Genomic DNA, 27,967 nt, shown 5'->3' on the forward strand with positions numbered 1-27,967 from the left:
ACGCTTGTTCCTTTGTTTTACATCGCTTGAAATGTATTCTGCAACGCATTAAATGTTCGTAATCTGATGACTCGATTATTCAAACTAATCGCTAGATTAATGGAATACCTAAATATTCAATAACTGCAGCCCTAGTGCCATGTAACGTTCCATTGAATTTAATGGCTCTGACACAAAATGGCCGACAAGTCACCGTTGGGTCACAGCGCGCGCACCGGTGATCTAGCTTTATATATGACATCTATGAGGCGCAGACAGCAACAGCTGCTTGCCATTTAGAACACCTCCGCCACTTTTTCCTTTTCCAGCCCCAGTCTCGGTCATGTGCGCATGCGCGAGAGAGGCGAAAGAAAAGAGACGAGAGGATGTAGAGCAGACGCACCGCTGGAAGAAGAAGGAGAGGAAGAGAGGCTTTCAGCCGCGCCGTGAGGCGTCTCGCTCTCGCCCACGTCACGTCACGTCCACATCTGGATGAACTATTTGGACTTTTTGGGTGCTTGACTATGTGCCCTCTCAAATGGGTGCCAACAACGGAAAACTCTATGGAAGCGAGGGTGAGTGCCGCAAAGTTGCGCCGTTAAAAAGGCAACTTCGTGCGCGAGGCGTGCTTGGGAGCAAATTTATTGTCGTCATTTACAATTTGCATGTTTTGAAATCCCGGCTAAATCGGTCCCGTTTTATACTTTTAATCCAATTTACCGCAGAAAAAAAGACTCAAAAAGTTAGTTTATTTTAAGGAAGGTAACTACCAAGTAGGGTTGGCCTATCAATATGGAGTCAAATTCGGCTTAGAAACAATGCGCAAAAAACCCAAATCTCATTTAGGAAAAAAAAATTGGCAAAAAAATGAAAATATTTTTTCCGCTTTCGAAATCATTTTGCGAGTTTGAATTGGTATTTTTGGCAAGTGCATGAAATTATTTTGTCGCTGCAAAAAATTGTTGGACCTCCAATTTGTCAAGGATATTAGTATTACTGTTTTCCTTATTTTTTTGTTTTTAAGAAAAAGTGAAAGATCAACTATTTGCAGTGATCTCATTGGCTGCCATTGATCGCTACCACCCTCCCCAGTCAAATTGGATTGGACATCCATCGCCGCCATTGGCAGCGAAACGTGATCACACCAAAATTGATTTAATGTCTATTAGAAGATGCGTATGCCTTTTTCTGTAGAAATGGATAGAAATCAAAACATGTCAAGCTAGAAAAAGGCAACTTTTTACTTGTGTTACAACTTCAGTGGTGCGGGAAGTGGGGTGCTGCAGCACCCCCTGGTGTTGGGGAGAAAAAAAGTTTTTGTAGATCATTTTTTGTTAAACAAAACACATTGAATCAATAGGGTATTTAACTTTGGGAATTATTTATGTTGAAAAAGTTTTTGTTTGTTAATAACATAGTCACCAACCGGACACCTTGCTTGCTACCGTTGTTGACAGAGGAGGCGTTAGCATTATACAAAGAACATTTTTTTTCAGTACAAAAACAATGACATTTTCTTAAATTCAATTCGAGAAAAATAAAATTCATACACTATATATATTATAGTTCTATAATAGTGCTGAAGGAATCTGACCTTCCAGCCAGACCGCCGGAATCGCGCCAGCCAAACCGCCGGATGACCCTGGCCGGCAAGAGGCCGACAATTCGGCCAGAAGGCCAAACTCCGTGCGTTCACCTTAGTCGTAACCCTTTGTATTGACTCAATTTTGAAAGGTTTAAAGAAGGCTAACCGAAAACAAGTTGACAATTTATTCAGGTCGACAGCGCTCAAAACAGCAAGGCGAAACAGAAACACTCAGGCGGGGAGGCAAGGTCACCCTATCACACGTCAACAAAAGGTTTCTGAGAAAAAATGGCAACGCTTAGTTAAACATTCAATCTTTTGAAGGCTCTCGTGGGGCGAGCCGTTGGCAGGAAGAAGGGTGTGTTTGGGATTATTGTCTGTTTTTGGATTGGACAGGAGGATTCGGGAGTTATTGTTGTCAGGGCAACGAGGGTTGTGGATTTTGCCACCTCAGCGTCAAAAGGGCTCTTAGAGTCTTATCAGTCGTGTTATCCATTGGATATCAGGCGTTCTCAGGTGTTCCTTGTGTTGGGACAGGGCGTCCCAGCATTTCTTCTGGACTGTTCGGGGGAACTGATTGCAAGAGTTGGTGGTGCAGACGTGGGCTCTTCACTGTCAATCTTGCTCATGACGCACACTTTGGGCTTCCGTGATAAGAAGGCGTCACGTACCTCTTATGCCCTATGTTCTACTTGTTTTCCTTAAACTATTGTATAAGTGCTATTTTTTTATATTGGGTGTGTTAGAGTAATACAAACAGTCAAACAGTAAATACAAAAAACAGTACTATTCCATGATTGATTATATTAAGTGTGTTAGAATAATGCAAACCATTAGACGGTGCCTACGAGAAAAGGTACTATATCCTTTAACGTCAAATAGCTTGTATTGTAGCCATGTTATTGTTTGTTGTTGCTGTTGAGCTTGCGCTGTGCAGAGGGCTGTTGGTTGTCGGTGTGGAATTTATTTTAGTGTTGTGAAAAGGAGGTGTTAAACCGAGACTTATTTGAACCTTTTAGCTTTCATATTTTTTTGTGTGTCATTGCGCCGTCTAGCTGCGGGGAATTGCGTTATAATACGCTTTTATTTCCATGACAAAAACTCCAACACACACTTTAGGTGAAATAGAACGCTGTCTTTGTAGTAGCTTAGTAGTAGTAGTATGTAAACTGTGTACTGCCATTGTGCATGCCTATGTACGGAAAAAAGCTGCTAGCACGACAAATTTGGACCGAAACGGCTGTTTTTGGATGAGAAACGCTAAAACAGATCCTCAGCAGAACCCCTTGCTGTGTGCGACTTCCAGCGGCCATGTCTTCAAGTATAAAAACAAAAATTCGAAACAAGCTCCTTACTACTCTCTTAATTCATTTACGGCAATTGACATCCAATCCATTTGGACTGGGAGGGACCGGCAGATGACGCTGACACACGATCATCCGCTATTCCGATTGGATTGGTTGCAGTTTATCTTGCAGATAAACTGCAGCAAAGTGCTTCACCCAAATGGAATGCGCTCCAAATCCAGGGCGTAACGTCTGTTTTTCGGCGGTCGGGATCATCCCGGCCGGAGCGATACTATCTTCCGCAACGTCAACTTCACCTCCACGTTATCATCTCAAGATTTGTAATCCCGCCTCCCCCGCGTTATTTCTGTCCGCCCGTGTTTGGACAAATAACATTCCAGCAGCGCGATCCCGTCCTAAGTCAATAACTCCTGAGGAAAAAAAAAAAGCAAATGTTTAAAATAACAGCGGACCGCCGTCGTCGCCGTTCCGAGGGTGACTTCAGCCAATTGTGCGGAAATCCGCAGAGTCAAAAGCGGGTCTAAAAATGATTTGAAGTGACTACTGATGATAAACTGATCTCCATTCCTGGCAGAAGCCTGAAAAGAGCGCTTTCGTCGCCCCTAGCAAATTGGCCTCACGGGCGGCCATGTTGGTAGGGGCGACGCTCCCATCAAAGTTGATGCATTGACAATAAAGTATCTTATTATTATTTGATCTATGTCATACCATCGGTGCTAAACGTCAATGGATTGGTTTGACCGGTGACAGCCTAAGTTACAGTGCTGGCCAAAAGTATTGGCATCCCTGCAATTCTGTCAGATAATGCTCAATTTCTCCCAGACAATGATTACATTTACAAATGCTTTGGTAGTAATAGCTTCATTTATTTTGCTTGTGATGAAAAAACAAAAAAGAATGGAAAAACAAATAAATCATGATCATTTTACACAAAACTTTAAAAATGGGCTGGACAAAAGTATTGGCACCCTTTGAAAAATCATGCTTCTCTAAATTGTGTAATTAACAGCACTTGTTTCTTACCTGAGGCACATAACAGGTGGTGGCAATCACTAGATCACACTTGCAGCCAGTTAAAATGGAATAAAGTTGACCCAACCTCTGTCCTGTGTCCTTGTGTATACCACATTGAGCATGGAAAAAAGAAAGAGGACCAAAGAACTGTCTGAGGACTTGAGAAGCAAAATTGTGAGGAAGCATGGGCAATCCAAAGGCTACAAGTCCATCTCTAAAGACCTGAATGTTCCTGTATCCACCGTGCGCAGTGTCATCAATAAGCGTAAAGCCCACGGCACTCTGGCTAACCTCCTTAGATGCGGACGGGAAAGAAAAATTGCCGAGAGATTTCAACCAAAGATTGTGCGGATGGTGGATGAAGAACCTTGACGAACATCCGAACAAGTTCAAGCCAAGCTATCTGTCAGCGTCTGAATGAAAAGGGACTCTTTGGTAGGATACCCAGGAAGACCCCACTTCTGACCCAGAGACATAAAAAAGCCAGGCTGAAGTCTGCCAAAACATACCTGAGAAAACCAAAAACCTGCTGGAAGAATGTTCTCTGGTCAGTTGAGACAAAGTAGAGTTTTTTTGGGGGAAAAGACATCAACATAGGGTTTACAGGAAAAAAACGAGGCCTTCAAAGAAAAGAACACGGTCCCCACAGTCAAACATGGCGGAGGTTCCCTGGCGTTTTGGGGCTGCTTTGCTGCCTCTGGCACCGGACTGCTTGACCATATGCATGGCATGATGAATTGTGAAGACGACCAACAAATTTTGCAGCATAATGTAGGGCCCAGTGTGAGAAAGCTGGGTCTCCCTCAGAAGTCTTCCAGCAGGACAATGACCCAAAACACACTTCAAAAACCACGAGAAAAGCGTTTGACTGGAGACTTCTAAAGTGGCCAGACCAGAATCCCATTGAGCACCTGTGGAGAGATCTGAAAATGGCACCTTTCAAATCTCGGAGACCTGGAGCAGTTGGCCAAAGAAGAATGGTCTAAAATTCCAGCAGAAACTCATTGATGGATACCGGAAGTGGTTGTTCGCTGTTATTATGTCTAAAGGTTGTGCAACCAAGTATTAGGCTGAGGGTGCCAATACTTTTGTTCAGTCCATTTTTTGAATGTTTTGTGTAAAATGAAATTGATTAAATTCTTTTTTCATTCGTTTGTGTTTTTTCATTGTAAGCAAAATAAATGAAGATATTACAACTAGGGCTGTCAAAATTATCGGGTTAACGGGCGGTAATTAATTCTTTTAATTAATTACGTTAAAATATTTGACGCAATTAACGCACATGCCCCGCTCAGATTAAAATGACAGCAGTGCAATGTCGGCTTGTTACTTGTTATCTGTTTTTTGTTGTTTGGCGCCCTCTGCTGGCGCTTGTATCCAAATGATTTTATGGCTTTGGGGAGTGAGCATGGTGTAATAATGACATCAACAATGGCGAGCTACTAGTTTATTTTTTGATTGGAAAATTTTGCAAATTTTAATAAAACGAAAACATTAAGAGGGGTTTTAATATAAAATTTCTATAACTTGTAAATGTGCTAACATTTATCTTTTAAGAACTACACGTTTTTCTATACATGGATCGCTTTAAGAGAATGTTAATAATGTTAATGGCATCTTGTTGATTTATTGTTATAATAAACAAATACAGTACTTATGTACCGAATGTTGAATGTATATATCCGTCTTGTGTCTTATCTTTTCATTCCAGCAATCATTTACAGTGGTACCTCTACATACGATCACTTCGACACACGATCTTTTCGAGATCCGACGTAAAATTTGAGCCGCCATTTGTTTCTACATCCGACGAGTTGCTCGAAATACGACGACATGACAGCACTGCAAACGAACGCACGGTGGAGAACGCACTTGTGTGAGAAATCAACACAGTTTTCAAAAAAAGTTGATACAGTTGGAGAAACAAGGAAAAAAGTGATGCTTACCTTTGAAATGAAGATGCAAGTTATAGAAAAATATGAGCTTGGGGTGCGCGTCCCTGAACTGGCTCAACAATACAGCTCCATGGTCCTCTTCCGACCACCGTTCGCCACTATTTATAAGTTAAGGTGACAATTATTATTGTGGTAACATTGCCAAGGAAATCGCCAGCTTCGTCACGTTTTTATCATTTATTTAAGAACTTATCCAACACAAAACGCCCATTGTCTTAAGCAGTTGACTGCTCTCAAGAAAACGAAAGTATTATCTCTACCGCACCGACCTATCTCACTGAGACGTCAGCTTCGCGGTGCGTTCAGGGACAGTAAAAAGTGTCCGCCATATTAGAATCCGATTCGTTACATTATTTACAGGAATAATTATTAATTCTTCTTATTATTATTATATTATTCTGAATTATTTATTTATAACTTATTTGTTTTTCTATGTTTAATTGCCATTTGTAACAGTTCCAGCAGTATTTATTAAGAATTTAGTGTATGTTTTTAGGCTTTGGAACAAATTAATGGAATTATAATGTATTCCTATGGGAAAATCCTGCTCGACATACGACCATTTCGACTTACAAACAAGGTCCTGGAACGAATTAAATTCGTATGTAGAGGTACCACTGTACAGAAAAATATGGCATATTTCATATTTTAATTTTTAAGCTGTAATTAACTCGATTACAAATTTTAATCGTTTGACCGCCCTAATTACAACCAAAGCATTTGGAATTGCAAACATTGTCTATGAGAAATTGAGCATTATCTGACAGAATTGTAGTGGTGCCAATACTTTTGGCCAGCACTGAAGCATAAAGCGAAACAAAAGCGTCGTATTAATTCGGTATGTGTGAGTGGTGCCGCTTGCATTTGAAATTTCTGACGCGGCCCGAATGTCAGACGTGTTTCTAAAAGAAGCAGGCGAAACGTGACAAATGCTGTGTGTGCGCTTGCTCTTTAGGCAAAGGGAGCTCCAGCATCTCGTCCGACCTGAGTTCCAGCACCGATCACACTCAAAGCGGCAAAGCTCCCAAGAATGCGACTCCCAGCGAAGAAGGTAGAAGCATCTGGTGCTCATTAACTCCCCCTTACTCCACTCTTCTTCCCTCCTCATCCTGCCTATTTTGGGAGAAGTGTTCCTCAGATGACCCTCCTTCAAACGCCAACTCGCAAGGAATTTCTTACTAATGGAGCGTCATCTGTGTATATTCAAGAGACGGGCTCGTGTTTCAGCGCCGTTGACGGCGATAGACGTCTGATTTGAATTTGAATGGCATCTCCAGTCAAATTGGATTGGATTTACAGTATATCACCGTTAACGTCGGTAAAACATGATCACTCAATGTCACCCATAAATCTCAAAATAACTATCCAATAGGTCCAAAAGTATTGTTTGGCTTAAATGATGGAGGATACACTGTTGGGTCTGGCTGGACTGTCATCTTGTATGACTGAGAAGCAGACTCAGACATCTGACATGGATCAAGGGTAGCTGCGCTCTGGTTTGGCCCACATCAGCCTGGAAGTTGTTTCAGCTAATATTTGTTTGTGTATGCATTTGTTATTAGGTTTACCGCTACAGTTTGTGGCATTACGTGTGAGCGATCTGCTATGAGGATTGTAAATACGTGAGCGTTTGTAGCATTTAAGCTAGCGGACTTTTGTTAGTCAAATTACACTAATTTAATCTACTAAATTTACATATCGGTCATACTAGATGGACGTTTGAACACCAATTGTTTTGAATTGAGTGTTTTATTGGTAAAATATGGGTCGTTTTGAACATTCAACAAAGTCTACATATGTGTGTTATAGCTTTACAAATTGTCAAAAGTGAAGGGAGTGCTGTGGCATGAAAAAGTACCTGAACCATTTGGAATTTCTCACATTTCTGCATAAAATCAACATCAAATGTGATCTGATCTTTGATAAAATCACACAGATGTAAAAACAGTGTCTACGTGAACAGAAATCACCCAAACATTTGTAGCTTTTCATATTTTAATGAGTATAGCATGCTAACAATGACAGAAGAGGGAAAAATAAGTAAGTGAACCCTCTGCCTAAGGAGACTTAAAGAGCAATTGAAAGCAATTTTTACCCAACAATTTAAGTCAGGTGTGTGCCCAATCGCCGATGAGTGGTTTCAAGCTGCCTTGCCCACTATAAAACACACACCTGGTAAGAATTGTCTGATGTGCATCATGGCTTGGTCAAAAGAGCTTTCTGAAGACCTGCAATTGTTGATTTGTATAAAGCTGGGAAAGGATACAAAACCATCTCTTAAAGTCTGGATGTTCATCAGTCAACAGTTAGAGGAGATATCTACAAATGGAGAGAGTTTGGCACTGTTGCTTCTCTCCCAAGGAGTGGCCGTCCACCAAAGATGACGCCAAGAGTTCAGCGCAGAATACTCAGGGAGGTAAAAAGAAACCCACGAGTGTCTGCTAAAGACTTACAGAAATCACTGACACAGTCCATTATCTCCATATACACATCAACTATATCTAAAACAATGGCCAAGAATGGTGTTCATGGGAGGACTCCACAGAGGAAGCCAGTGCTGTCTAAAAAAAAAACCATTATTGCTCGCTAAATGTTCGCAAAAAGGCACTTGGACACGCCACAGAAGTTTTGGCAAAATATTTTGTGGACTGATGAAAGCAAAGTTGAAATGTTTGGGAGTAACACACAACATCATGTGTGGTCGAAAAATGGAAGAGCTCACCAACATCAACACCTCATCCCCACCGTGATCTTGATTTGGGGCTGTTTTGCTCTCTCAGGGCCTGGACAACTTGCAATCATTAATGGAAGAAGTTTTGCAGGAAAACCTGAGCCTGTCTGTCAGACAGTTGAAGCTAAAAAAGAGGATGGATGCTGCAACAGGACAAAAGTAAATCAACTTCAGAGTGGTTTCAGAAGAACAAAATACACGTTCTGGAGTGGCCAAGTCAAAGTCCAGACTTGAACCCAATTGAGATGCTGTGGCATGTGAGATATATGCCAGACATCCTAGGAATCTGACTGAACTACAGCAGTTTTGCAAAGAGGAATGAGCCAAGATTAGTCCTGATCGATGTGCCAGACTGATCTGCAGCTACAGGAAGCGTCTGGTTGAAGTTATTGAGCCAAGGGGGGCACAAAATATCAAATGTGATCTTCACTTACTTATTTTTCCCCCTTCTGTCATTGTTTGCATACTATTCTCATTAAAATATGAAAACCTATAAATGTATTGGTGGTTTTAGTTAAAGCACTGTTTTTCATCTGTGTGATTTTGACAAAGATCAGATCAAATTTGATGATTTAATGCAGAAATGTCAGAAATTCCAAAAGGCTCAGATACTTTTTCATCCCACTGTAAAAAGCTTGTTTGATGTCCGAAAAAAAGCTGAACAACTTCACGTTTAGTGAAGACAAAGCACGTCATACTAATAAAGAAAAAAAAAAAAGGTATTGTGAGGTACAATAAGGTACTGTTTATGCAACTAAAAAAAAAGACTGGTGACAAAATGGCAGACGAGACTCCGGCGTTGTAAAGTTGACATGTAAATCGAGTACGTCGTAACCTGGGGACGACCTGTCGTCCCTTTAAAATATGAATTGGGAAACGTTACATAGCTATTAAGATAAGTAAAGCATAAAGAACATGCTAACAAGTTTACCAAACCATCAGTGTCACTCCAAAACACCAAAATAACATGTGAAATGATATCATAATGTGTTAATAATTTCACACATAAGTCGCTCCAGAGTATAAGTCGCACCCCCATTCAAACTATGAAAAAACTGCGACTTATAGTCCGAAAAATACGGTAGTTGAAATGGAGGGAAAAATATATTTGGCTTAGTACTTGTCTGAAATGTTGAATCGGGACGAGCTTCTCAAAAACAGCTGAGTGGGACTCGGATGCAAATATACTACTATGTGAAAGGAACATATTTTCCCCTGCAGATTTCTTTGTCCCATCAGCTGTTCTCGCTTCCACTCGGGAAGTCAGAGTGGAGAAAAATAAGAAGTTGTTTTAGCCAAAGAGGAGGAGCGGCGGAAACGGCAGCCTTGTTGTGTCCCAGGCCCATTTTTCACGCTGGTGACAAGAGAGCTCTTTGACCAGAGCTAGCAAGTAGCAGAAGCTTTTTTTCCTCCATTTTTGACTCTTTGTTTTCACCGAACTTGCTTCCGAAAGAGCGGAAAAAGAGAGGCGCTACGCGATCGCAGTTTATAGCGCTAGCCGCAATGTTTTCTGCCGCGTCACGATTGATTGACAGCCCTAACTCGGCGACACGACAGCGGCTACGTCTTGTAATTAGCTTAACACGCATTTACCCGAACGGGGTTCCCGAATGTTTACGAGCGGAATACATATTCTGGCTTTTTACAGCACCGCCAGAACCGCCGCGGGGTTGTAATTAAGCGCGGCGGTGCCGGGAGCTAAGTGCTAGCGTGTCATTACCGCCGCCCGAGAGGTCGGGGTTTCGGTGGGCCGTCCAGCAAATTTAGCGGGAACGCTGTATTTTCTCGCGACGTGACGTCAAACGCACTTCGCAAAGATAATAGTATACAATATGTTTTGAATTAAAAAAAAGAAAATACATGAAATGAAATGACATTAAACTAAAAAAAGAATACTGTTTTTTGCTTTTGAATCTAAATATTTTCAAATAAATTTATTAAAAAGAAATTGAAATAAAAATGAATATTGACAGTTGAATCTTATTGTTTTGAATTATTTAAATTTGCTTTTTTTTTAATGGAACTAAGAATATTTGAATAAATTGCCCTTTTTAAAAAAATTTTAAAAACATTTTTAAAACGGAAAAAAATAGAATGTTCACGTAGTTTTAATTAATGTATGTATTAAAGACGATTGCCCTGCGATTGGCTGGCAACCAGTTCAGGGTGTCCCCTGCCTACTGCCCGTAGTCGGCTGGGATAGGCTCCAGCACCTCCGCGACCCTCGTGAGGAAAAAGCGGCATGGAAAATGAATGAGTGAATTAAAGACGATTTTTAGTGTTTCTATGTTTCTAAACGAACATTTTTTTTGGTTTGTTGTTTGTATTTTAAATTCATTAAAAAGAAATTGAAATAAAAATGAATATTGATAGTTATTTAAAAATGTTTTTTTTAAAAAAATGAACTAAGAATATTTGAATAAATTGCCCTTTTTAAAATTAAACCAAAAAAAATTAAATTAGAAAAAATAGAATGTTCACATACTTTTAATTTATTTATGTATTTAAGACGATTTTTAGTCAACAATGTTTCTAGACGAGTTTGTTTTTGTTTGTTGTTTGCTTTTTAGATTCATTAAAAAGAAATTGAAACAAAAATGAATATTGACCGTTTAATCTTATTGTTTTGACTTATTTTAAAATGATTTTGTTTTTAAATGAACTAAGAATATTTGAATAAATTGCCCTTTTAAAAAAAAAAGAAAAAAATAGAATGTTCTCTTAGTTTTAATTAATTTATGTATTCATTTAAGACGATTTTTAGTCAAGAGTGTTTCTAAACAAAATTTTTTGTTTGTTTGTTGTTTGCTTTTTATATTCATTAAAATATAAATTGACAAAATAATATTGACAGTTAAATCTTATTGGTTTGAATTATTTAAAAATGTTTTTTTTTTTTAATGAACTAAGAATATTTTAATAAATTGCCCTTTAAAAAAAAAATTAAATGAAAAAAAAAATGTTCTTAGTTTTAATTTATGTATTTATTTGAGACAGTTCTTAGTCAACAATGTTTCTGAATGAAAGTTTTTTGTTTGCTTTTTAAATTCATTGAACAGAAATTGAAATTTTTAAATGAATATTGACAGTTTAATCTTATTGTTTTGAATTATTTAAAAAAAAAATGAACTAAGAATATTTGAATAAATTGCCCTTTTTAAAAAAAAAAAAAAAAAAAGAAAAATTTTAAAATGGAAAAAAAAAAATTGAATAAATATTATCTCTTAGTTAATTTATGCATTTATTTAAGACTATTTTTAGTCAACAATGTCTCTAGACAAAAGTCTTTTTTGTTTGTTTTTTTCTGGGGGTTCTGTTTATCGGTTAGTTCAACCGTGGGAGTCTCGTTTCCTGTCCCAGCGGCGGCATTAAAACGGGCTCGGCGGCGCCTATTGTCCTCCCGCCGCTGCCGTGACATCAGCGCTTCCTGGATCGAAGGCTTTACTGATAGCGTCACCCACTTCCACATGTTCAATTCAAAAGCAAAGCAATGCAAGTTTTTGCAATCCTGGTCCGACGTCCGAATTTCAATCAGGTCCAATGACTTGCAGCCAACCGTCCTACTTAAAATGGATTGGACATCTAGCGCCATCAGTGGCAGCCAATGAGTTAAAAACAGGGACTACTGTGAAAAGGTCAACGGATACAGTTGTATTAAAAAGAATCGGAATGTTTTGGAATTTCTCACATTTCTGCATAAAATCACCATCAAATGTCATCTGATCTTTGTCAAAATCACACCGATGAAAAAACAATGTCTGCTGTAACTAAAACCACCCAAACATTTATAGGTTTTCATATTTTAATGTGGATAGTATGCAAATAATTATAGAAGGGGGAAAATAAGTGAACCATCACATTTAATATTTTGTGCCCCCCCCTTTTTGCAGCAATAACTTCAACCATATGCTTCCTGTAGCTGCAGATTAGTCCTGATCAATGTGCCAGACTTACCTTGGCCCATTCTTGTCGAGAAAACTGCTGTAGTTCAGTCAGATTCCTGGGATGTCTGGCATGAATCGCTCATGCCACAGCATCTCAATGGGGTTCAAGTCTGGACTTTGACTTGGCCACTCCAGAACGTGTATTTTGATTTACTTCTGTCTTGTTGCAGCGTCCAGCTTCAACTGTCTGACAGACAGCCTCAGGTTTTCCTGCAAAACTTTTGAATTCATTCTTCCATGAATGATTGCAAGTTGTCTAGGCCTTGAGGTAGCAAAACAGCCCCAAATCATGACACTCCCTCCACCATGCTTCAGGGTGGGATGAGGTGTTGATGTTGGTCGATTGATGAGAAGTTGTCTACAAATGGAGAGAGTTTTGCAGTCTTGCTTTTCTCCCAAGGAGTGGCCGTCCACCAAAGATGACGCCAAGGGTTCAGCGCAGAATACTCAGAGAGCTAAAAGAGAACCCTAGAGTGTCTGCTAAAGACTTACAGAAATCATTGGTACAGTCCAATATCTCTGTGAACACATCAACTATATGTAAAACTATGGCCAAGAATGGTGTTCATGCGAGGAGCCACTGCTGTCTAAAAAAAAAAAAATTGTTGCTCGTTTAATGTTTGCAAAAAGGCACTTGGACACTCCACAGAAGTTTTGGTGAAATATTTTGTGGACTGATGAAACCAAAGTTGAATTGTTGGGGAGTAACACACAAAGTCATTTGTGGTGAAAAAATGGAACAGCTCACCAACATCAACACCTCATCCCCACCGTGAAGCGTGGTGGAGGGAGCATCATGATTTGGGGCTGTTTTGCTGTTTCAGGGCCTGGACAACTTGCAATCATTAATGGAAAAATGAATTCAAAAGTTTTTCAGGAAAAACTGAAGCCATCTGTCAGACATTTGAAACTAAAAAGATGATGGATGCTGCAACAAGACAATGATCCGAAACACAGAAGTAACTCAACTTCAAAATGGTTTCAGAAGAAGAAAATACACATTCTGGAGTGGCCAAGTCAAAGTCCAGACTTTAACCCCATTGAGATGCTGTGGCATGTGAGATTCATGCCAGACATCCTAGGAATCTGACTGAACTACAGCAGTTTTGTAGAGAAGAATGGACCAAGATTAGTCCTGATTGATGTGTCAGACTGATCTGCAGCTACAAGATGCGTCTGGTTAAAATTATTGCTGCCAAAGGGGGGGCCCAGAAATTGTTAAATGTGGTGGTTCACATACTTATTTTCCCCCCTTCTGTCGTTGTTTGCATGCTATCCTCATTAAACTATGAAAACCTATCATTGTGTGGGTGGTTTTAGTTAAAGCAGACAATGTTTTTCATCAGTGTGGTTTTGACAAAGATCAGCTCAAACTTGATGGAGAAATTCCAAAAGGTTCAGATATTTTTCATACCACTGTAAATAATTGAAACAACCGGATTTTTTTTTTGTGAAGCATATCGGCCTCAAATATCAGTTTACAAAATTGGCTTTAGACATCGGCAATCACAGAATTGATTTTTTAAAAATCTGCATCGGCCTTTGAAAATCCAATATTGGTCGACCTTTACTAGTGTGCTGTACAAGCTGGCAAATTCCTAATCTACAGAAGACTGCCCTCTACTGGCTAACTCCTTACTATAATTGCACAATTCATGAATACAAAAAAAAAAAAAAAGGTCTCTGAGGAGGATACTGACGCATGCTACATATCTACTACGTTTCAAGACGATCGGCGGAGAAATGATAAAGGAGTAGGACTTCCAAGTTAGTGTCCACAAGAAGAACAACAACTCGAATGGTGACCAGACAGGCTTTCGACACAGAAAGAGCTATCCGGAAAGCCGTAACGTGTAAAAACAATCTGTGCATTTTGAGTCTGCTGACGCACTTGTCTTCTCGCCTGCACACGCAGCTGCCAATTTCTCTTCCCTCCTTCCTCTGGCTTCTTTTATAACAACCGCAAACAAGGCCATCAAACAAAGTCCTTCTGCTTCTTTCTTCTGCCTCTGTTGTTCATTTACTCACTGTTTTTTCCACAAAGAAACATTCGCGCCCTTGTTTTAATCTAAGGCCGGCGGCCGTCAAGCGAGTTGCACGCCGCGTGTCAACGTCCGCCTGACAAATGGACGCTAATGGAGAACGCCGGCGGGGCGGCGACCTCCTCCCGCCAAAGAGCTATTCCAGAAGCGGGTCTGATGACATCCGCAGACATTAGCGGAACAAGTCACCTGAGTGGCGGATACCTTTCAAAGAGTTTTAAAAGACACATGCAAATGTGCACTTTCACACAGAGCTTCCTGGAAATTTCACAGAGCTTTGAATAAGTAGACCGCAACCCACAATATTTTTATTTCAATTTTCATTCATTTAAAACATTTATTCATATAAAATGTGTCATTCATTTTTTCGTGATTTACTTCAACATGTATTTCAATATGCAGTGGTATGAAAAAGTATCTGAACCTCTTGGAATTTCTCACATTTCTGCATAAAATCTCCATCAAATGTGATCTAATCTTTGTCAAAATCACACGGATGAAAATGCAGTGTTTGCTTTAACTAAAACCACCCAAACATTTCTCGGTTTTCATATTTTAATGATGATAGTATGCAAACAATGACAGAAGGGGGAAAAATAAGTGAACCCTCTGCCTAAGGAGACCTAAAGAGCAATGGAAAGCAAATTTTACCAAACATTATAAATCAGGTCTGTGCCCAATCACTGATGAGTGGTTTAAAGTAGTGCTGCAACGATTAGTTGATTAACTCGAGTATTCGATTAGAAAAAAGATTCAAATTAAATTTTGTTGCTTCGAGTATTTGTTTAATTAAAGTGGCGTTGTAATGGTTTGTTTTAAAAGTGTTTGCATTTAGTTTTCTAGATTTGGGTGGCTACACGGCCCTCGAGTTTACCTCATTTCACATGGCTGAATCCATCTGCTCCCTGTTAAGACCAATATTAGCTAAGTTTTTGAGCAATTTTTTTTTATGCATTCATAATTTAGTTTACAGGTGTATTCAGCCTTTTTTGTGTGAATATGTGTCTGAACCATTTGTTAAGAGCATTGTAAAAAGAAAAAGAACTTCGCATTTAAGCTAGTGGACTTTTGCTATGTAAGTTACCCAACTGTTCGTTAGTTGTACATAGATCTTCATCCATCCATCCATCCATTATCTTCCGCTTAGTCCGGGGTCGGGTCGTGAGGGCAGCAGCTTTAGCAGGGAAGCCCAGACTTCCCTCTCCCCAGCCACTTCAGCCAGCTCCTCCGGCGGGATTCCAAGGCGTTCCCAGGCCAGCCGGGTGACATAGTGTCTCCAGCGTGTCCTGGGTCGACCCCGGGGCCTCCTGCCGGTGGGACATGCCCGGAACACCTCTCCAGGGAGGCGTCCGGGAGGCATCCGAACCAGATGCCCGAGCCACCTCAACTGGCTCCTCTCAGCGCGGAGGAGTAGCGGCTCGACATAGATCTTCATTTTTTTTTGTTATAATACAATTTGCGGCTCTGCTCAGGTATTTTAATTTTTATGTTCCTTATCGGATTAGTCGATTATTCGAACTAAATTACTAAGTTCATGGATTAATCAACTACTAAAATAATTGATAGCTGCAGCCCTTGTTTAAAGCTGCCCTGCCTACTATAAAACACACCTGGTAAGAATTGTCTTGATGAGAAGCATTGTCTGATGAGCATCATGGCTCAGTCAAAAGAGCTGTCTGAAGACCTGCGATCAAGGATTGTTGTTTTGTATAAAGCTGGGAAAGTATACAAACCATCTCTAAAAGTCTGGACGTCCATCAATCGACAGTCAGAACAGTTGTTTACAAATGGAGAGTTCGGCACTGTTCCTTATCTGCCAAGGAGTGGCCGTCCACCAAAGATGGCCCCAAGAGTTCAGCGCAGAATACTCAGAGAGGTAAAAAAAAGAACCCTAGAGTGTCTCCTCAAGACTTACAGAAATCACTGGCACAGTCCGATATCTCAACTATATGTAAAACTATGGCCAAGAATGGTGTTCATGGGAGGACTCCATTGAGGAAGCCACTGCTGTCTAAAAAAAGAAAACATTGTTGCTCATTTAATGTTTGCAAAAAGGCACTTACACATGCTACAGAGGTTTTGGAAAAATGGAACAGCTGACCAACATCAACATCTATCCCCAACGTGAAGCATGGTGGGGGAAGCATCATGGTTTGGGGCTGTTTTGCTGCCTCGGGGCCTGGACAACTTGCCATTGTTCATGGAAGAATGAATTCAAAAGTTTTGCTAAAAAACCTGAGGCCGTCTGTCGGACAGTTGAAGTTAGAAAATGGATTGATGCTGCAATAAGACAATGATCCAAAACCCAGAAGTAAATCAACTTCAGAATGGTTTCAGAAGAACAAAATACACGTTTTGGAGTGGCAGTCAAAGTGCAGACTTGAACCCTATTGAGATGCTGTGGCATGACCTAAAGACAGCGATTCATGCCAGACATCACAGGAATCTGACTAAAGTTCAGCAATTTTGTCGAGAAGAACGGGCCCAGATCGGTCCTGATCGATGTGCCGGACTGATCTGCAGCTACAGGAAGCGTCAGGTTGAAGTTAGTATTGCCAAAGGGGGGGCACAAAATTACTTATTTTTTCCCCTTCTGTCATTGGATGCATACAGTCCTCATTAAAATATGAAAAGCTGTAAATGTTTGAGTGGTTTTAGTTAAAGCAGACGCCGTTTTTCCATCTGTGGTATTTTGACAAAGATCAGATCACATTTGATGGTGATTTTATGCAGAAATGTGAGAAATTCCAAAAGGTCCAGATCCTTTTTCATACCACTTTGGATGTAAGTTTTCATCTAATTCCATGTTTTAGTATTTCAACATTTGTGTCCCTTTCTATTTTCTAGTTCCCAAAAAGCACACCAATTAAAATAAATAACATGAAATAAAAGTACATAGAAGGTTGTGTGTCTCCATAACAACTCCTGATGAAGACCATGTGATGTGACAGCGAAGCCGTTGACTTCATTCATGAATAAACTCCCTGGAATCTGTTCGGCGTGCTGCGGGAAATCCAGCCGAACATCTGCTCTTCGCTTTGGACGGCGGAAAGAGAGGGGGGGGGGAAATGCGTGTGCGGCCGCAACGGGGCACGCGAGCCCTGGAATCCTTTGCCACTAATACCCAAATGGGATCCGCGGCGGCGCGGGGCATAAGGATCCAATTAGAATCCAGTTAGCCGCCGTTTGGCAGCACCATCTGGATGGCGCGAAGATACGCGGGGTCGCGTGTCAATCCATCAGAAGGAGGTGGGGAGGGGGCGCTCAGTAAGATCAGCTACAAATTTAGTTTTCTATGCAAACAGTTCCCTAATAATAGTGACTAATTTGTCAATCATAAGGTGCCGGAACGCAAAGTACATATGGCAGCGCATGGATGACGAGACGGGCACAGGTCCTGGAACATACGCAGAAAATGGTACTAAAAAAAAACCCGCAAATGCCCACTTACCTTACAAGCCTCAATTTCAGATAATATCCAAGGTATAAATGTTATGGCAACAATTTACAATAATTTAGGCTATACTTTGCACAGCATGAGTAACATAACCACAGGTTGGACTTACAGTAACGTACCGTCTAACTTGTAAAACTTGAAAGAAAAAAAAATCCGAGATTACAATAAATAACACAAACCCATTCCTTTGCGAGGATCCGGCACAAATTAACCCCAGATAATGATGTCCCGATCCGATCACGTGATCGGAAATTGGGCTGATTGCGCCATTTTTCAGAGGATCGGAATCGGGCGAAAAAAATCGGCTTTTTAATTTTAAAAAATATATGTTTTTCTGCTCTATGCTCGCACAGCCTCTCCTGCTGCTTTTCTTGGTCACTAGGGAGCTGGAGTTTGCTTGTTAACAATGATTGACGGGCGTTGAAGCTTTGATCTTGCCAGAGAAGCTTGGGAATGCTAACTTCAAGGCGCCGCATGTGTCAGTCATCATTAAGCTTGTTAAACACTAGCAGTAGTGTGCTGTGGCAACTCATTGTGTAAGTGAGCAGAGTGAGTGGACTCACTCAATAAAGCATTTAATAAAGACAAGCATTTGTCCACGTTTGAAGGTGACACGGTGGTACAGTAACATGTTGAAAAAAAATTTTTGGAATAATTTTTTTTCGGTATCGGATCTGAACAGGATGCAATGAAATGAAAAGCAGATGCTGTGATTTTGGCAAAAAATGTTTACTATCGGAGGAATCTGACCTTTTAGCCAGATTGCCGTAATCACGCCAGCCTGCCGCCGGACCCACGCTGGCGCAGATCCAACGACCCGGCCAAAAGGCCAAACTCTGCTCCTTCACCTTAGTCCTAACCCCTTGTACTGACTCATTTTGAAAGCTGGAAAAAACAAGTGGACAATTTATTCAGGTGGACAGCGATCAAACGGCAAGGCAAACCGCAAAATCCCCAACGGAGAGGCAATTCTGGGTTCAGGGTCAGCAAAACACGAGCAGATCGGAATGTCCCCGAGAAGAGACACTTCTTAGCTAAACGTTCAGTCTTTTTGAAGTCTGCGGTACGGTGGGCCGGACAAAGGGTGTTGTTTAGGATAATTTTTCTGTTGCAGATTCGAGCGGTCAAGTTCATGCGTCACCGTTCGTTGCTGGGTCATGGTTACTGTGGCAACTGAGGTGGGAGGTTCGGCCTGCCTTGACATCTGAGACGCGCCTAGCTATCAAACTTAGTTGTTTTTGTTATCGGGTGTTGTGGTAGTTCAGGACGTCCCGCCATTTGTTCTGGACTGTCCTGATTGCGGGATTTGGTGTTGCAGACGTGAGCTTGTAGATGTCTTGCCTATCACCTGGTCGTCAGCGTCAATCTGGCTCAGTCAGCTGCATGACGCACGCGTTGGGCTTCCGTGGTCCGTAGGCGTCATGTATCTCTTATGCCCTATGTCAAATATATTGTTTGTTTTCCTTAAACTATGATATGAATGCTATTATATTGGGTACATTAGAGGACTACAAACAGTAAATAGGAGAACAGATGCTATTTCCTTCACTATGTACTCAAGTTACTCATGAACAGTTGTCGCTTACCCGGACATTTTCGCGCAGGTTTGGACTCGCGCACGCTGAGCACCCCGAGCCCCGGCCTCAAGTCGTCGTCCCTGTCGTCGCCGGCGCCGTCAAGCAACGGCCACGACGGCAACTCCGCGTCGTCGTCTTCGTCCGAGGCGGCGGCGCCAGAGCGCCCCCGGCTGAGTGGGCATTCCAAGGGCCGCTCCCCGACGGACCTCCTGCCGGACGTCCTCCTGCTGGAAATCTTTTCGCACCTTTCCAGCGACCAGCTGTGCCGCTGCGCTCGCGTGTGCCTGCGCTGGTACAAGCTAGCGTGGGACCCGCGGCTTTGGCGCACCGTGCGGCTGGCCGGCGAGCAGCTGCACGCCGATCGGGCCCTGCGGGCGCTGACGCAGCGACTGTGCCGGGACACGCCAGACGTGTGCCTGGCCCTGGAGACTGTGGCGGTCAGCGGCTGCCGGCGGCTTAGCGACCGCGGGATGCGCGTGTTGGCGCAGCGCTGCCCCGAGCTGCGTCGGCTGGAGGTGGCCGGCTGCTACGACGTCTCCGATGAAGCCGTCTTTGAGGTGGTGTCGCGATGTCCCGGCTTGGAGCACCTCGACCTCTCGGGTAAGGGCCGTCCCTAGTGGATATTTCAAAAAATGTATTAATACACAAATGTGTTTGTTTACCTTTTTCAGTGTGTATTTCAGCAGGTTTAGTTGAATTTGCATTGATTTGAGGTGGATCTATGAACATATTTTTTTCATTGCTGATAAAACTCATTATAATATACTTTTATGATGTAACGGCGCTGCCCCTTTTTTATTCAGGCTGCTCCAAGGTGACGTGCATCAGCCTGAGCCCTGAAGGTTCGCTGCCAGCGCCGCTGCCGCCCGCCCTGCAGACCTCCCTCCGCTACCTGGACATGAGCGACTGCTCCCGGCTGGAGGACGAAGGCCTGCGCGTGATCGCCGCGCACTGCCCGCGCCTGACGCACTTGTACCTGCGGCGCTGCGGGCGGCTGAGTGACGAGGCGCTGCGCCACCTGGCACCCCGCTGCCCGTCCCTGCGCGAGCTGAGCCTGAGCGACTGCCGGCTACTTGGCGACTTCGGCCTGCGGGAGGTGGCCCGCCTGGAGGGTCGCCTGCGCTACCTGAGTGTGGCGCACTGCCCGCGCGTCACCGACGTGGGCCTGCGATACGTGGCGCGCTACTGCCCCAAGCTGCGCTACCTCAACGCCCGTGGCTGCGAGGGCCTGACCGACCAGGGCCTGGGACACCTGGCGCGCGGCTGCCCCAAGCTCAAATCGCTGGACGTGGGCAAGTGCCCCCTGGTTTCCGACGCCGGCTTGGAGCAGCTGGCACTCTGCTGCGCCGCCCTGCGCCGCCTCAGCCTCCGGGCTTGCGAGAGCGTGACGGGGTGCGGCCTGCGGGCGCTGGCCGCCAACTGCTGCCAGCTGCAGCTGCTCAACGTGCAGGAGTGCGAAGTGGCGCCAGACGCGCTGCGTTTCGTGCGGCGCCACTGTCGCAAGTGCGTCATCGAGCACACCGACCCGGCCTTCTATTGACACCGACGGGCTCGCCGCTAAGCTATTTAACCTATTTATCTGGACTAGAAAAGTGCACAGTCTTGCCTTGAGATATGAGCAACTCCGCGTACGATATTGTACTTAATAAAAAACAGGGAAAACAGTAGCAATTTTGGTCAATTGAAACAGATTTGCTTTCTCGTGTCAGGCCAGATCTCTTCCCCGGGCCACGAGTTTGACACCTGTGTTTTAAACATATTTTAAAAATCTTTATAATACAAAGTTTACTTAAAACAAAACCTTACCATACCTTCTGTAGCATCCATTCTTTGGCAAAGTCAAGGAAATAAATGTGAATTGACGGCGGCTATATTTCGTGACATTGTGAGGATCGCTCATATCTCAAGACAAAATCTGACCGAATTGCAGCCCCTATTTTGACAAACTCATATCTCAAGGCCAGACTCGAACGTAGCTCTTTAGCTGCCTTTGACAGTGCTAGACATCCAGTCCATTTGAACCGGGAGAGCTGGCAGCCATGCATTTAGCGGTCTCTAAGGAAGTCTAAAAGCTTGACACAAAAAAAGAGCTGAAGGAAGTATTTATTTTCAAGATTTCAGCCGGTCAGTTGTCACAGAATTGCACAACAGTAAAGCCTCTGGTCCAGATGGTTCCTCTGCCGAATTTTAAAAACATTTCTGGTTTATGCGAGCTAGTAAATCGAATTTAATCCACTCAAAATGTTCTAAACTCACCCATTTTTACCATAAGACACATTTGTAAATTATTCCGTTTTGGACCGAGCGTCCACATGACTATTTATAATGCAACAGACAATCATATGTGCTTGTGACAATCAAGGACAATTTGTGCCTTTTTTCATGTGAGGTAGAAGCAAATGTTCTTTATTTGTCTGAAGAGTATTAAAAGTGTACACTTTATCAACATACGAGGTATTCATGTTGTTTCTCACACCTGAAGGGAAAACTAACTAGTAATTGTAGTGGAAGACCGCTAGAGGGCGCCAGAGATTTCCCTCACAATGCTGTGGCGGAATTTCAGATTTGTTGATGACCAACCAGAAGACTGTTCAGCACTCTTGCAGATGTTGAGGATTTCCAATTAGATGTTGTCCCTTTCAGAAGCCAGTGTTGCGCTGGTCGGTCCGTTGGCACGTGCACTCCACAACCGGATGTAGAATACGTGTCCAAGTGGCCTCAACGACAAAATGAAATGACTGTTAAATGTCAGATATAGGCAAAAATATTGGCAAGTCATCCCAAATGGCTTCTTCAAACCAAAATGGGTGACTTACTGTTTAATTTTAGGCATGGGTCCTCGAGACCTTTTCATTCGTCCTTTTATGATTGACAAGTCTGCCCAATTTTATGCCCTTACAGTGCGTATGACATGATTAAAAAGTCTTAAATATCATTAGAATTAGAATCATTTTGAGACGATTTGACTATACACGACAATTTGGCAAAATTAGAAAAGAAAGAAATTAGTCTTTTAATCTGCTTCTTAGCCCCGCCTGCCATTATAGCGCTCTAGCGTCCCCAAATGGAGGATGACGTCTGCAGGGTTAGGATTTCATCTGATTTAGAATTCTGTCCATTGAGGGGGAATTATTCAGAACGAGGAAAATGCGACAAAGAGAACAGCAAAATGTCATTGTTTGAAATCTCTCAAATATTTTTACAGAATATTCTTTTTATCCATGTAATTTTTCCCCAATGCTAAACTAATGGTATGGTCATGACAAATAACAGTCTTGTACTAAATGGAATATACATAAATTAAAAATGCATTTATTCAGTATGAGATGGCAAACTTACTCCATAATGGTCAAAACTGTCGACTTCTTGCACCTTTATGCCACTGGAGTTAGTCCAGCTTTTGTCATTTCTCTGCCACGGCTTCAGAGAATGTAAACAAACCAGGAGGCGTGACAGCTAGCCGACATGCTAACCCGCACCGAGTGACGTCTCAAAGTCTTTTCGCTTTTCGAAGCGAAAAAATTACACAAAACTACCCCGGGTCATGTCACATGGCGGCAGGGTTGTCGATTGTCTTCGTCGATCGGCAACCCGCCCGGCGGCAAGCAAATTACAGCTCGTCGTTTCCCTGCTGCGGACAGTAGAGCTCGTTTGCGGGGAAGCAGCTGGAGAATGACCGCCTGACAAACCGGCTGACGTCGGGCGAGCGTGTAGCTGCCACGTGGTCAGCACAAATATGGTGTAAATTATTGCTTAACTACACGGCGAAGACGTTAACAGTGGGAGAGCGGCCTGCAGTTGTTGTGTGCAGCTCACAAGGCAGGATGTGTCTGAGGAGCACTTTTCTACATGTCTGTCCAGGATGAAACGTAACTACACGGTGAAGACGTAAACAGTGGGAGAGCGGCGTGCAGTTGTTGTGTGCAGCTCACAAGGCAGGATGTGTCTGAGGAGAACTTTTCTACATGTCTGTCCAGGATGAAACGTAAGTAAATTAGGGCTGTCAAACGATTAAAATTTTTAATCGAGTTAATCACAGCTTAAAAATGAATTAATCGTAATTAATCGCAATTCAAACCATCTATAAAATATGCCATAATTTTCTGTAAATTATTGTTGGAATGGAAAGATAAGACACAAGACGGATATATACATTCAACATACTATACATAAGTACAGTATTTGTTTATTCTAACAATAAATCAACAAGATTGCATTAACATTCTGTTAAAGCGATCCATGGATAGAAAGACTTGTAGTTCTTAAAAGATAAATGTTAGCACAAGTTATAGAAATTTTATATTAAAACCCCTCTTAATGTTTTCGTTTGAATAAAATTTGTAAAATTTTCAATCGAAAAATAAACTAGTAGGTCGCCATTGTTGATGTCAATAATTCCACAATTCTCATGGTCATAAAATCAGTCGCACCCAAGTGCCAGCAGAGGGCAACAAAACACAATTAACAAGTGCACATGACCCTGTTCTGTCATTTTAATCTGTTTGAGCAGGGCATGTGCGTTAATTGCCTCAAATATTTAAACTTGTTTAATTAAAAAATAAGGTGATTAATTAAAAAAATTAATTACCGGCCGTTAACGCGATAATTTTGACAGCCCTAAAGTAAATATTCCTTTATTTAAAGAAAGTTTGTAGCAGTGGTCTCCAAACTGTTCGACAAAGGGCAGCAGTGGGTGCAGGATTTTACTCCAACAAAACAAGACCACACCTTTTCACCAATCTGGTGTTTTAGAAGTGTAATCAGTTGATTGCAGTCAGGTGCTGCTTCTTTTAGTAGAAACCACATTGGTTAAAAGTTCTTTGCTTGATCAGTATGAACAAAAACCAGGACCCACAGCGGCCCTGGGGGAGCAGTTTGGAGACCCCTGGTTTGTAATCTTTACTTTGTAATCGCTGTATTCGCGGCCATTTTAACACAAGGTTGCAATTTCTGACAGAACACTGGGCACACGAAGAGGGCAATAAGCCAAGTATAGCGCTACAAAGGACAGCGGTGGGTGTGCGACAAACCGCCGGTTGTCGGCCGAGTGCCATTCTCGGTGGACAAGGAGCACTGTCAGCCACAAAATGCAAGCCATCTCCGTATTAAAACGTGTGCCATGATCCTAGTATATGACATAATTCAAAATACGATGTTTGCTCACTTCCTCGTAAGTTGTCACACAGTTGTTTTGGCTGATCTCGGGCTGGACGGGAACTTTTGAAACCCAAAAAGGCTCACATGCCTCTCCCTAGTGCAGCTACAAAAGCCTGCACCCGTTTGGCTGGCATGATGCGAAAAATAAACGAATTAATAGGCAAAATCAGCTGAATCCGCAGTCCAACCGCATGCTTTAAAGCAATGCTGTATTGTGAGATGCTGACCCGGGTGACGTAGCATTCGCATTCATCCTAAACCCGAGATTGGAGCCGGAAGTCACATATTTTCATGGCACGGGATTCAAAAATTGAATAAATAAAACGATCACTTTCATTCAGGAGCATAAAATACCGCGTGAAATATGAAATAAACATGCTTTTTGGTGTCATACGCACTTTAGGTCAACCAGTCTTGGGGGCTGAATATTTTTTTCCAGAGGTTTGAACCCTCTTATTGCCACGGTAACACTGAATATCTGATACCTGTGATTTAAGGTGGTGCAACTCATTTCTGGTTGAAACCAGTTTCTTGCTCAGCTCCTCGTATTTGTGCTGCAGCTCTTCGCGGTCCCTTCGCTCCTTGGCAAAATCCTCCTTGAACACCTCCGCCTAGACCGGGGCACCCACATTAAGTTAGCACCCACACATACGACGCGGGATGTGATGGCTAAAGCATGCCTGATGCCTCCAGAGGTCACTTGGAGTCGTTTCTCGTTCCTTTAGTGTTCCTGAAGGGAGTCTTGATTCCAGAGCCTTTTAGCAAGGAGAATTTCCATGATTAAGGCATTATTTCAAAATAAATTATTCAAATATGAGCCCAGGAAAAAACATACAGTGGTATGAAAAAGTATCTGAACCTTTTGGAATGTATCCTTTTGGAATTTCCTCTTCCTAAGTAGACTTAAAGAGCAACTGAAACCAATTTTTACCAAACAATTTAAGTCAGGTGTGTGCCTAATCACTGATGAGTGGTTTAAAGCTGCCCTGCCCATTATAAAACACACACCTGGTAAGAAATGTGTTGATGAGAAGCCTTGTCTGATGTGCATCATGGCTCGGTCAAAAGAGCTGTCTGAAGACCTGCCATCAAGGATTGTTGATTTGTATAAAGCTGGGAAAGGATACAAAACCATCTCTAAAAGTCTGGATGTTCATCTTTCTTTCTGGTGATTTTATATAGAAATGTGAGAAATTCCAAAAGACTCAGATGATTTTTCATACCACTGTATGACTGGAAAATAAGAACGGGTTTACCTCAGGTAGGTGTTTGCTCAGTGATTTTGTTTCTTTTGTGACGTTTTCTGGATGTTTTGGTGACGCCTGAAGAGTTAGAAGCTGTGTAAAAAAAAAAGTAATTTAATTTTACAACTAAATGTGTTGAAATGCTGTCTTTGGTACCTTGCGTTGGTAGTAGGCCACCATGTTGTTGTACTCTTTTGCCCATTTCTGGTTAATGCTCAGCAGCTAAAACAAAACAGAAACCAGTTGGACGTCTATTGCTGTTAATCGCAGTTAAAGGAAAAATCTGAATTTGTTCGTCCTCCGGCCAAGAGGCACCCTGTATGCCACCAATGAATTCATTGCCGTTTTCAAAATACATTCCAATAATGAATATTTCAAATGAAAAATATATACAGTCAGAGGCGTCGCGTCCCATTAGGCAAACCAGGCAATTGTCTAGGGCCCCCAGCCAGGAAGGGACCCCAGAGGGCCAACGGATTTAGCACACGCAGCTTTACTGCACTGTTGCAGCGACAAGTGCGACAGTGCCAGTGAAAGCCTTGAGTCTGAGTTCCCTGAAGGGGCCTCTTCACATACTCTACACTCCCCCCCTCCCTCACGTGACTCAGAGTGAGAGTGAGCGGCGATTTGGCACAGTACTGTATATTTTTATTTTATTATGTACAGTGGGGAGAACAAGTATTTGATACACTGCCATTGGCAGTGTATCAAATACTTGTTCTCCCCACTGTATATACAGGATATACTGTATGTATATATTTTCCCCAAGTGGAAGCTTCCATGATCCTAATAAATTTAATAATTAAAAAATATATATATACAGTACTGTGCATAAGTTTTAGGCAGGTGTCCTGCCTAAAACTTTTGCACAGTACTGTATATCCAAAATGAAGAGAGGTTATCCTTCTGGAAGCGACAAAAGAAAGAAAGAAAAAAAAAAAAAAAACCAGAAGAGAAAAGCAAGCAAGACAGCGGTGAGTGTACTATGTTACTGTAGTTTTATGTCCTAATGTAGTAAAAGCCGGGCACTTTGAGTGTCCTAAAAAGCGCTCTATGAGACCGAGGCGTTATTATACTTTTATTAAATATGCTACTGCTCCAAGTCCAACTGTCCCCCTTACTTGCACACGCTCGAAGGGCCCCATATTGCTTGTTGTCTGGGGCCCCGGGGACCCTTGCTACGCCTCTGTATACAGTATGTATACGTACTGTATATCTACACCTGCACTCATAAGTTTTGAGACTTTTCACCAATTAAGTGAATGAGAAAGTCTCAAAACATACTAAAATAAAATTGAATTTAATGATAGTCTAAACCAAACAAAAATTAAATTTAGATTATAATAAATCCTTTTTTTTAACCATATGAAATTTGCAAAATACTGCAAATTAAAATCTGCATAATAATGATAAATATTGCATCACACATCTCAATAAATCTGAACTCTCACCTCTCGCCGTTGCCTCTCGAGGATGAAAACGTGGCTGGCTTCATCGTCGCGGCTCTAGAAGGACAAAAAAAGGAAGCGTTGCAGCGTAAATCTTAACGGTCACACTGAGGAAATCACAGCGTGATGTTTTCATTCTTCCTCTTTTGACTGCGAGAGGCTTCCCAGTAAGAACGAGCACAACAAAAATGGACGTCTTTACTCCTTTGAGGCTACCGTGATGTCACATTTCAAAACTTGATAATAAAGGTTAGGGTTAGGGATTCATAACATGTAAATGATATAGTCAAATCAAAATTACACGGAATTGATAATATAGTATTGCTACAAGGGAGGTGAAAAAGCTCACCATGTTGCGTTTGTTGTGCACTCATGTGGCTGGCGGTGCCTTTTAAAATTGAGGCCCTCCTTCTTTAGCCCCGCCCCTGCTTGCCCGAAGTTGGCCCACTTAGGAAAGTAGAAAGAGCCGGTAATCATCATCATCATCATCTTTATGGCGCCGAGTGTGACTAAGAACCAAACAAACA

The 27,967-nt window shown here is 42.1% G+C and overlaps 2 protein-coding genes across 2 annotated transcripts; one reads left to right on the top strand and one right to left on the bottom strand.

Annotated features, from left to right (window-relative positions):
• The first annotated feature begins 293 nt into the window (after window positions 1-293).
• On the top strand, window positions 294-22,899 carry si:dkey-192l18.9 (F-box/LRR-repeat protein 7). The gene is made up of 4 exons (XM_057823785.1): window positions 294-554; window positions 6,796-6,891; window positions 19,619-20,191; window positions 20,395-22,899. The coding sequence occupies exons 1-4, from the start codon at window positions 518-520 to the stop codon at window positions 21,129-21,131; spliced, it is 1,443 nt and encodes a 480-aa protein (XP_057679768.1). The 5' UTR covers window positions 294-517; the 3' UTR covers window positions 21,132-22,899.
• On the bottom strand, window positions 21,677-27,924 carry LOC130908395 (TNFAIP3-interacting protein 3-like). Its single transcript, XM_057823786.1, has 7 exons — window positions 27,790-27,924; window positions 27,444-27,497; window positions 26,149-26,214; window positions 26,005-26,085; window positions 25,429-25,503; window positions 25,234-25,359; window positions 21,677-22,308 (listed from the first exon to the last, which is right to left on the bottom strand). The coding sequence occupies exons 1-7, from the start codon at window positions 27,790-27,792 to the stop codon at window positions 22,231-22,233; spliced, it is 483 nt and encodes a 160-aa protein (XP_057679769.1). The 5' UTR covers window positions 27,793-27,924; the 3' UTR covers window positions 21,677-22,230.
• Window positions 27,925-27,967: the final 43 nt, after the last annotated feature.

The sequence above is a fragment of the Corythoichthys intestinalis genome, chromosome 20 (genome assembly GCF_030265065.1).
Source record: "Corythoichthys intestinalis isolate RoL2023-P3 chromosome 20, ASM3026506v1, whole genome shotgun sequence".
Taxonomy (NCBI): domain Eukaryota; kingdom Metazoa; phylum Chordata; class Actinopteri; order Syngnathiformes; family Syngnathidae; genus Corythoichthys; species Corythoichthys intestinalis.

Excerpts from the sequence above, each read along its gene's own strand:
- si:dkey-192l18.9 (XM_057823785.1), top strand. The coding sequence starts at position 518 with ATGGGTGCCAACAACGGAAAACTCTATGGAAGCGAGG. Across the intron at positions 6,892-19,618 it reads TGCGACTCCCAGCGAAGAAG|GTTTGGACTCGCGCACGCTG; the intron begins GTAGAAGCATCT and ends ATTTTCGCGCAG. Across the intron at positions 20,192-20,394 it reads GGAGCACCTCGACCTCTCGG|GCTGCTCCAAGGTGACGTGC; the intron begins GTAAGGGCCGTC and ends TTTTTTATTCAG.
- LOC130908395 (XM_057823786.1), bottom strand. Across the intron at positions 26,086-26,148 it reads TGGCCTACTACCAACGCAAG|CTTCTAACTCTTCAGGCGTC; the intron begins GTACCAAAGACA and ends TTTTTTACACAG. Across the intron at positions 25,504-26,004 it reads TGAGCAAACACCTACCTGAG|GCTCTGGAATCAAGACTCCC; the intron begins GTAAACCCGTTC and ends CCTTGCTAAAAG.